The sequence below is a fragment of the Nothobranchius furzeri genome, chromosome 6 (genome assembly GCF_043380555.1).
Source record: "Nothobranchius furzeri strain GRZ-AD chromosome 6, NfurGRZ-RIMD1, whole genome shotgun sequence".
Taxonomy (NCBI): domain Eukaryota; kingdom Metazoa; phylum Chordata; class Actinopteri; order Cyprinodontiformes; family Nothobranchiidae; genus Nothobranchius; species Nothobranchius furzeri.
In genome coordinates, this window is record NC_091746.1 from 73,252,557 (window position 1) to 73,263,688 (window position 11,132).

Below are 11,132 nucleotides of genomic sequence, written 5' to 3' on the forward strand. Positions count from 1 at the left end.
CATTTTCTTTGCGATTTTTTTGGGACCTTTAAAATATCAAATTTTTCACCAGGCCTGAGAAGTTTGCAAAATATTGTGAGTTTTGGGGTATGTTAAGGTCCCCAAAAAGCCGTTCAAAGGGGGCACGGAATAACAAAAAATAATAATAATCAGAGCAAAAACAAGAGGCCTTCGCAGCGCTTTCGCTGCTCGGGCCTAATAAAGCTGGTTTAGCCCTGGAGACGCAGGATGGGGGTGGGGTCACTTCATAGCTGACCTGACATTTGAGCCAGTCTCTGGAGAGGGGCTGACCATCACTCACACACACACACACACACACCAGACGCACACATACACACACACACACACGCACACACACACATGCCCACACACACACAAGCTCACACATACATACACACACACACACACACGCACACACACAAGCTCACACACACACACACATACGCACACACACAAGCTCACACACACACATACGCACACACACAAGCTGACACACACACACACACAAGCTCACACACACACACACACACACCAGACGCACACATACACACACACACACACACGCACACACACAAGCTCACACATACATACACACACACACACACACACACACACGCCAGACGCACACATACACACACACACACACACGCACACACACAAGCTCACACATACATACACACACACACACACACACGCCCACACAAGCTCACACATACATACACACACACACACACACACACACACACACACACACACATACGCACACACACAAGCTCACACACACACACACACAAGCTCACACACACACACGCACAAGCTCACACACACACACACACACGCACGCACACACACACACACGCACATACGCACACACACACACACACACACATACGCACACACACAAGCTCACACACACACACACACAAGCTCACACACACACACGCACAAGCTCACACACACACACACACACACGCACACGCACACACACACACACACTTGTTTCTCTTGTTGCAGCTTTTACAAAAATCTTGAAAACTAAGCAGAGAAACCATCTTAAACTGATATTCTGTTTATTTTTAAGACTAAAACTCTTCAGAAACGTGCTTTCAGACACGCAGGGGTTTATTTTAGGTTTGATCTTAAGGTGACTCTAAAGGTCTCTACCTCTCCAGAGATGCTCAGCTAATCACATCTTCTGGATCTACAGGCATTTCATCATCAGTCTACCTTAAATGACACCCCTCCCCCTCCCCCTCCCCCCTGATAGGTTTAATATCTGAACACACCGCTTATGCATATAAATATGAAGGATACAGCTATAGGCTAACCCAGTTAGCTTCATCAGGTCAGTGGGACCATTAAACACAGACAGGGTGCGAACCGTGTTAAAACATCTGTGTTTGTGTGTGTGTGTGTGTGTGTGTGTGGGGGGGGGGGGGGGGTATTTAGATCATGTAGCTTCAGCTACAATCAACTATTGAGAAGAGGATAGTAGAAATCAGCTGATGAGAGTGAGCAGTGACTAAACTGCGACCAGTAAATTAGCACATGCTACGCTACGAAATATTCATTTTTCCTTCTTTATATTAGATTTTAGGACAAATCTGTTCACTGCTAGCAACCCCAAATGGGCCAGAACCAATAACAGGGTCAGATTTAAAGCCCCGCCCTCGTAATTAGTGAGCAGGAAGTGAGCGATCCATTTAAAGGCAGACATTCCCCCAAAACGAGCCAACAGCCGCTGGCAAAACATCACTTGGCCGTAATGAGGTGTTAGTTGGGGCAGTAAACACGTCCCATTAACAGACAGCAGCTGATTAGGGGGGGGGGGGGGGGGGGGGGCAGTGTGAAATAGTGACAGATTAGTGATGTCTAGAATCTACCGGGCCGTAGTGAGCCGCTAACAGGCTTTGTGCTTTCTTTCCCCAGCTGGCCCCGGTCTCTTTATCTGCCTGTGTTTGAGCATAAATGAGAGGTGAAGGTAAATCAATGTGGGGACTCGGTTAGTGGATGAGAGCCGGATTAGACGGGCTGCAGGGAAAAGGGATGAAAATACACAATACCAGGAGGGAAGGAGCTGCTGTGTAAAAACCTGTTAATAATTAACGCTGATTAATCACCGCAGTCAATTAGACAAAGTCACAAACTGCAGTTTCTACATCCAGACTCTTTAAATCAAAGAGGACGTTTCATTTGTGTTCGACAGTTTCAAAAACTCGTATTGTTGTTACTTTCTCATTATTATTGCTATTATTTACCGTTATCATTAGTGTTGCTGGTGTTTTTATTGTATTATTAATACTCCTGCAGGGTTTGGGGTGATATTTGACTGCTAGATTGATGATGAAATAGATCGTCACGACCGTCTCCAGTAAAACTCCTGCTGAACCGAGGTTTTACAGGAGTTATTTCACTCTAAACACATCATTGTAGTTCAGTTTTTTCTTTTTAGTCTGAAAATAATTTAGCTATTTTTATTTCTGCTTTTTACTGAAATCACATTTATGAGAAATAAACTGTTTTATGAAACAAAGTTTAAAAAAAACACTCAGATGATTAAATACAGGAGGTTTTAAATTCATCACCAGAGTTTTATTCATCAGGTGAAACCCACTTCTTTAAATCCAGAGATTAACACCAGGGTTGTTCTGTATTTCAGTCTCAGATAATCTGAGCTAATCTGAGCTAATCTCAGGTCACACAGAAAGTCCGTTCCTGTGGGTCCGGGATCAAATATCAGCACTCGCTCCAAATGCATTGATGATTTAAGTAGAGATGTGAAAATAAAATTTGTCGGATTTCGTCTCCCCGGCTTCCCTCTTGGCTTTTCTATGAAACGAAGCAAAACTCAATTTCCAATTAGCTTTCATGAATGTTTGAAAATGCCACGGCTGATAGCGAACGGGCCTCCGACGGGAACCGAGGGTTTGTGACATTTAACCGAGTCCAGAGGCTGAACACTGATGTGTCCCTTATCCAGCCTTCCTGCTGTCATCCTCCGTTCATCCCGCTTTCCTTCCATTCCTACCCCCATCCCGTGTGGAAACATCAATCTCTGCTCTGCTGTATGGGCTACTGTACCTCCCTCTCACCGCGGGGACAGCTCTCATTCATCACACGCCGCGCTGCATGCCAACAACACCGATCCATCTTTCAATTTCATAAAAGACGCAGAAAAACAGGAACCTGAGCGAGAGCAGGCAACCAAACGGAAGGGAGGACGAGGTGTAAGAGACAACGGTAACAGAGAAGAGACAAGTCATGACTTCTATCATCGGCCACTCGTCCTGGGTTAGCATAGCTCCAGGCTCACCTAATCCGAAGTTACAGTTTTATTACACGCCTGTTCAGCACCGGGTCAAACTCAAGGTCTCATTCACTCGTTTTAATAAAGTAGCTGTGGTCTCTAGTAGAAATGTGGAAATAAAAGCCTTGTGAGTCGTTTTCTGAGAGAAAAAAAAGCTCCAGTTTCGGGTATTGGGTTTGTCAAAGGAGAAGAGTCTTACTAATGAACTCATTCACCGCCACTGACCACTAAAGTAGTCACTTGCATTTTTTTTACTGCGTGGGCGTCGGACGAGCCCCCGCTCCGTGAGAACAAACATCTCAGCTCTAAAGCCGATCTTCATCCGCATTCGTCACATGTCACGTGATCAGGAAGCAGAACATCCATGTGTTAGGAGATCGTTTTGGGCCGCTGCTGTAAAAAAAGTGAGGCGCGAACCGGAAAAGCTTCTGCCGATCACAATTCAACAACGGATTATGAAAGAACGGATAACGCTCGAAACGCGCGGATTCTTCCTGATGTAAGAGGTGAGTCTCAGCTTTGTTTTGGTTGTTTTGGCGTCGACATCATCCTAGCGCGCAACGTTCTGTCACTCTTAAAAAAACAGTAAAAACGGTGAGAAATGCAGGCAGCGAATGGCTTTAGCGATCAGGAAACGGCTGGCAGCGAATGAGTTAAGACATGACTTACTCATGAATATACATGACATCTCACCTCTGATTGGTTAACAGCAACACGACTCTTCCGTTGCCTCCATTCGCTCTTGTGGGATAAAAAATGCATCGTTGATGTTTTATTTCACTAACACAAGCCCCAACGTGTTCCACCATGTTGTGGAGTTGCTAATGCTAACAGTTGGCTTCTACTAGCTGACACACGCTCTTCTATTTCCATCCCATGGGTAATCCTGAACCAAGGTGGGCGGAGCCATGAATGCCAATTGTCCCTGTGGCGTCGAAGGGGCTGGCTTTTTCTGACCGATCGTTTTCTCATCTACTTCCTTTCTGTGGCTAATGGGGGTCAGAGATCCATGTCATGGTTAACTCATTCGCTGCCAGCGTTTCTCGCCGTTTTTACTGTTTTTTTAAGAGTCACAGAACGTTCCGCACTAGGATGATGTCGACACCAAAACAACCAAAACAGAGCGGAGACTCACCTCTTACATCAGGAAGAATCCGCGCGTTTCGAGCGTTATCCGTTCTTTCATAATCCGTTGTTGAATTGTGATCGGCAGAAGCTTTTCCGGTTCGCGCCTCACTTTTTTTACAGCAGCGGCCCAAAACGATCTCCTAACACATGGATGTTCTGCTTCCTGATTAAGTGACATGTGACGTATGCGGATGAAGCTCGGCTTTAGAGCTGAGACGTTTGTTTTCACGGTGCGGGGGTTAGTTTGGTCACGGTTAAGGTCGTGTCTCAGTCGTTTATCTGTCCAGTACAGAGAGTTTGTTCTTTACACAATCAGACTAGACGCAGCAACACCCATGATTTTCACATCTTCTTCATTTAGGATGAGATTCGTGACGTACACGATTCTCGACACATTTCCCTGTACTGATCCAATAGAGATGTACCATGTCACCAAACGGGGAGGGCCAAGCTGAGGATAAAAACTAGTGCCTTGGAGGATTTGAGTCCTTTCGGACTGATGACCATGAGGGGTGGCTCCAGGGGACACATTGTCTTGTTTGTACTGTTTTCTAGGCTTTTTCTATATGAGCCACTTTAAAACCACCCTACTGAATAATGTTCATTTTTGAAAGTGCGTCAGGAACTGAGAGTTACCGGACTTCCTCCCCCGGAAGTAAAGAACCAGGCCTGCAAGCTGGAGATGATCCAAACAAGAAAGGAGCTTTCTAGAGACCTCAACACTGACATGGTAGAACACAAACACACAGCCCTGCTGAGATTTGGTTCAGGCCAAATCTTCCAGAACCATCTCCAACCTCCTGCCCTCTGGTGGAGGATCTAAAGGTGGCAAGGGCCAATTTTATTCTTTTACTACGGTTATAAAATTACTTAGTAAAATAAAACAGATTCAATTGTTATCTTAACATTAAATAGTGGACCGTCAACCAAAAAGAAAATAAATGGATTATAGCCCCCTTGTGGCTTGTTCCCGCCTATATTTCAAGCCCCGCCCCCTCTATTTGAAAAAAATTTGTTGACTAGTTGGTTGATCTTTTTTCCTGCTGTGTTTCTTTAGCTGTAATCAGTGGCCTTATGCCTAAAAACACCAGATCTGTGTTCAGGTGAGAAGGTGGGGTTTCCAGCCCCATATCTGGAATGCTGAGACCCTGGTTCCAGAAGCAAAACATGGTCGCTCCAGTAAGAAAAAGATCTTAGCGTCACTTTCAACAGCAGACATAGAAAGAGATCCTAATGCTTTGGGATTAGTTGAGCCTGTTTGTGTTTAGATTCATTCCAAATGTCCCAGATTCATATCTATGGTTTCAGGATTTTCTTTCATTTTTAATTATTACGGACAAAAATGAAGCTCCTTCAGGACCGTTCGTGTTTTTAAATTCCCTATGTAGATTCATAATTTAATCCCTGAGCATCTCGATGTTCTGAGTGGTTCTGGAGCAGCTTTGATCTGATGCGTGTGTTTGTGAGTCCACACAGGTGAGCCGACTGCTGTGTTCAGGTCCAACTAGGAGGCATCACGCTCCACAGCCCATCAGTGGGAGCTCAGGTTCTGTCGCTGGGCGGACGCCCCCCGGAGGCAGCCAATCAGAGCTTGGGAGCAGCAGAACGGAAGAGCAGGCCTGCTTAGTGCAGGTTTGATGCCCACCAAGGTCCGACTGGGCACAGAGCATCGGTGGAAATCAGTGTCAGGCTTGGTGGGTGAAAATCAATGTCTTCTCCCTCACCTCTAATCCAACACTGAACTTTCTACTTTCTTTACTGTGCACTTCTTAGTTCGGGTGGGGGTGGTGGGGGTGGAGGGGAATAAAAAAATAAATAAACATAATCGGGGCCAAAACATGAATCACTGAATCTTCTTTGAACCACCAATGGTCCGGTGAAGCACCTCAGACTCGTATCGGATCCTCCCATCAGGCTGTAAACGAGCAGCTAGACGCCAACAAAGAGATGTTCTGATGTAAGGAAGGAACAAACAGATCCTTCCTCAGAGGAACTCATGTCTGCCACCATCGTTCAAGCCCGAGTGTAAAACTCATCTTGTGTTTATGATGGAGTTACAGCTGGTTTAGTCAGCTGTTAGTCAGGACCTCTCAGCTACTGTAGTCTTAACTGCGGTGGCGTGGTTTTGCATTTGCTAACGCTAACTAGCTGTGACAATATCTCGAAATAGATTGACTCCAAAAGCTATAGATCTGTCCACACGCCCAGAGGCAAAAACATCATTGCCCAATTTTCTCCTTTTTGCTCCAATCAAAACCAATAAAATCATTTCTTATTGCAGCTAAAATTAGCCTCCTGCTGAGTCCAGTGCTAGATCACTTATCGCAACTTTGAAAACGTTTTTTTTATTCTGTTTTTTCACCACAAGATCCTGCAGGGTTTCCCCCAGCGCTTTATAAGCCTGGCAGCCCGCCAGGCTTTGCTTGGCCACCCGCCAGGCTAAGTGACATGCCCCGCCCCCCTCCTCAACCCTCCGCTGACACAAATGGCGCAACGAAACTAGAGCCCTCCTTCATCTGATGCTGGTGAGAAACAGCAGCGAAACGTGTGCAGCCCCCCCACCCCCGCTCTCACGGAGGAGCGCTACGGGACGGAGAGCCCCCCACCCCCCGACGGCGAATCCACCAGGCTTAACTCATTTTCTGGGGGAAACCCGGTCCTATTTTCCTAAACAGAAGTAAAACAATGCCCCACTAGAGAGCGTTTAGGGTGGGAATGACAGGATACGATACCACAATAACCATCAATTCCCCTGATTTACAGCTGATTTATCTGTAGAATAATCGTAAAAACTACGTCACAACACCTGGGAAAGGTCTGGGATGCTCAGTTGTTAACATCCAATAACTCCTTTTTCATCCAGCTCATCTTAAGATTTTTTTTATTAATACGCATCAGTGTCGATAATTGATGTATGAAAATATCGATTATTGCATCAGGTGAAAACAACATGTTCTGCTTTTCTCTGTCCCACCCCTCATGAAGCAGTTCGAGATTCAGCGGACCAAAACTCTTTTCATGAGACGAATGTTTGACAAATAAAACGATAGCTGTTTGTTGTTCTACTTACACGTGTGCCTTGCCAGCGAGTAGTTAGACGAGCTTCCACTCGTTAGTCCAAAGCCTTCGGGCGCCTGTCCGCCCGCTCGGGCTCGCCCAGAGACTTTAGGGGGTTCAATCTCCGCTCCGAACTCCGCTCCAATGACTCCGAGCAGCACGATGGCCGTGGCCTGTTTCCGACGCTCCTCGTACGAGTTGGAGATCTTCTTGGCATTGGGTGGAAGGTTGGACAAACAGCCTGGAGGAAACACATGGAAGAAAACATTCCTGTTCAGGTCAACAACACTCCTGAAGCTCACAAGTTCCATCTCATAGCAGCCGTTAATGATCAGGTTTTAAAATGATGAGATTTGATGACAGGAATTTCAGAGTTCCAAGTCCCAAAAAAAAAGACAGATTTTGGACTCGGAAAGTCTCTCCCTGTTGGTCTGTGTCTTCGTATTCCCGCTGCTCATCTGTTCAAACACATTATGACATGTCCTGATTTATTTGGGTTTCTTAAAGATAAAACGTATTCATTATAATTGTCTGTTACTCTGTTCTGAACACAAACCACCAACAGCCAGAGAACTGGGCCCTTCTCAATACCAAAGTATGCTAGGACATTCTTGTGTACTTGACAAGTACAGTAGAAAGTCTGTTCTACCGAGTACTGGGAGCACGAGGACATCATTTGGAACAGAATCGTCATGGCAACAAGCGCTGCTTTATGATATTGTTGAAAAAAATGCCCTGAAGTAAAATCAAAAGTCTAGTTTATTCCTTAAATAACAAAACACTGAAAACATTATACTTGTATAATATTTGGTCTACCCTTGATCAAAATTGATAAATACCAGCATAATCACTAATAAATGAAGGAAAAAAGTGTGTATTCTTCACACTAATGCTTTTATTTTGATAGAGGGTTAGCTAATTAGCCTTTTAAGGAATCATGAAGACACAGGAAAACACACACGGCTAACTTTACAGGTTACACGCAACAATCAATAACAAACTTTATATTTATTTATTTAGACTTAATTATTTGTAATTTAGATATAAAAACACTACAGTTATGAGATTTCTCTTTTGCCTTTTTCCGTTCGGAGAATAACGGTTTGCAACACAATGCATTATGGGATACCTTGATGGCCCAAGTTTGCAGGAGGACGCGTTGATGCATCCTCGATAGAATGGGCGGAGCCTGAACACATCTGGGAACTTTGAACAAACTTGGGTCAACGTTGATGTTACACGAAATCAGACGAGTGAGCATACTGAGAAACGACCCTGGATTCACCCAAAATGGTACAAAAAGGCATAAGGATGACTGCTGATGGATCACAGCTCTGCTTCCATCGTCACTTCATTCTAACAAAACAGAACTGTCTCGACTAAATTATTAGGGATGTAAGAAAATATCGATATGGCAATATATCGTGATATTTTTTCCAGCAATGTTATATCGATATTCAAAAGCCGTGTATCTATTTCTTGAAATAATTACATGCAAACATTTGTGTATTTTCTTTTCGTTTTGTACAATTTAATCGCCACCCGCTAGTTGGCAGCAGTGTGCAATGGGTTTTGTTTCCACCATTGAAATGTAAAACCCTCCATCATGGTTCAGATACCTCACGTTAAACATTTTACGTATCAGTTTGGACTGTTTATTGAACATTCTTACAATAAATTCAGTAAAAAAAATTGCTTGTAACGTCTGACTGAATGTATTCCAATATATCGTGATATATCGTATCGTCTCCCCTGTATCGTGATATGTATCGTATCGCCCGAATTTAAAAAATACACATCCCTGTAAATTATGATTTTTTACACATACCAAGTCCAAAAACCAGGAAAAATACATGTCACCTGTACCTTTAAGGTACCAAATCAGAATTTTACCGTTTATTTTCAAACATCTAAAGATGGTGTCAGATTGTTGAGATGTTTCAGATAAAAGAGTGTGTGGAGGAAATCTTTTCTCCTTTACCTTTTCATTTCTTTCTTTTCACACTGAAAGCAGGTAAAAAAAAGTCCCTACAGGCCTGTGAGTCTCCAGTGAGCTGATAACAACTGAGCAGGCACACTTCTATTGTCCTGTAATCATGACACACACACACACACACACACACACACACACACACACACACACACACACACACACACACACACACACACACACACACACACACACACAGGTCTCTTATTGTGGCCCTGAAAGCCTTTAGTCACAGTTCAAACACATTTAAACACACAGACGGCCGTGTTCACAGACTTCTGGAAGGATTTCGGACACGTGCGGCCTCCTTTGTGTGTGTGGGCGTGCCCTTCCATTGTGTTCACCACGGCGACCCCAAAATAACCTCCTTTGTGAGTGCGTGCAACATGGTCGGCTCGACGGGGAGCTGCTCCGCTCTGTGTGTGGACCACTAATGTATGTTACACAGTAGGAGATGAGAGCCGCTGACACACTTTGGATCAAAAGCCCAATAAGGGGTCCATACAAACCCCTCAGAGGGTGTGTGTGTGTGTGTGTGTGTGTGTGTGTGTGTGTGTGTGTGTGTGTGTGTGTGTGTGTACAACAGGAACTTGTTTCCCTACACATCTGGTCCAACAAGACTCCTAACCATAATCCTAAATTAAAGTTGCTGGTTTGAACTCGGACCAATCAGGAAATCCAGGACATTCAAGTCTGACCAGGAAGCATAGCCTGGTATCCATCCCATACATGTGAATATATAATCTGACCACAATGCATGGGCAGATCTGAGTCATGGGGCGGGATCTTTGGTTGCCTTTCAAACCGTCTCCATATGCTATTGGACAACGAGTGATGTGATGTACTCACCACTACAGACGTTACTCAACGGCGCAGTTCTCCATGCTCTGTTGGAGAAGATGCAAATACATCCTTGTTCTAAATTAAGGAAGTAAGTGCCTCTGTCTGCTCTTGACTCAAGGAAAAGCTCAAGTCTAAATAGTATAAGGTTGATGCCAACGTCGTTTTAAACGAGCTGTCACCATCTTTGTTGTTCCACTCCATTGCATCGCCCTGCCAACTAAACCGATAGAGCGCTGCGATTGGCATAACTGAATACCGCTCAGGCCAATGGTAGACCTACTGAGGCCCCTATGGGGTGTGGCTACACCATCCAGAGCTTCAGCTCGACCGTCTAGATTTCTAGGCTACAAAAAGCAAATTCACAAATCACGCTGTAGCCTACGGAAATGGTCTGTTTTTCCATCTACAGGTCACCTCTTCAGTATCGGGTCACATGGAGACATAAGTCTTAACTGGGGCTTTAATCTGCAAGAAAGATACTGTGCTTGCCCAAGGTCCCTCGCAAGCTCACCCTTATCTAAGACTGCTTTGCTTCACAGGACAAGACGGATGAACTTTCATAATTAAATCATATGATAAACGAGATGAGTGAATAATTATATGGTTGAATGAACAATAATGGTTGAATAATAATAACAATGTTTTGATTCATCTGTGCTTAAATTACTGAGGTTGAAATGAATATTATTATCCTATGATCAGTAAAGTTAGATTTAACAAGTGAATCACTATCTACTGACAGCTCACACACTCAGACAAGGTTAAACTAATATCCTGACACATTGCTTTCTGTTCCACTAATCAGAA

The 11,132-nt window shown here is 44.3% G+C and overlaps 1 protein-coding gene across 1 annotated transcript in view; it reads right to left on the minus strand.

Annotated features, from left to right (window-relative positions):
• The window catches only part of LOC107375088 (WD repeat-containing protein 7), a 162,593-nt gene that overhangs the window by 33,782 nt on the left and 117,679 nt on the right, over nt 1–11,132 (minus strand). The window contains 1 exon segment of the mRNA XM_070552547.1: nt 7,506–7,733. Coding sequence (XP_070408648.1) covers nt 7,506–7,733 — 228 coding nt within the window.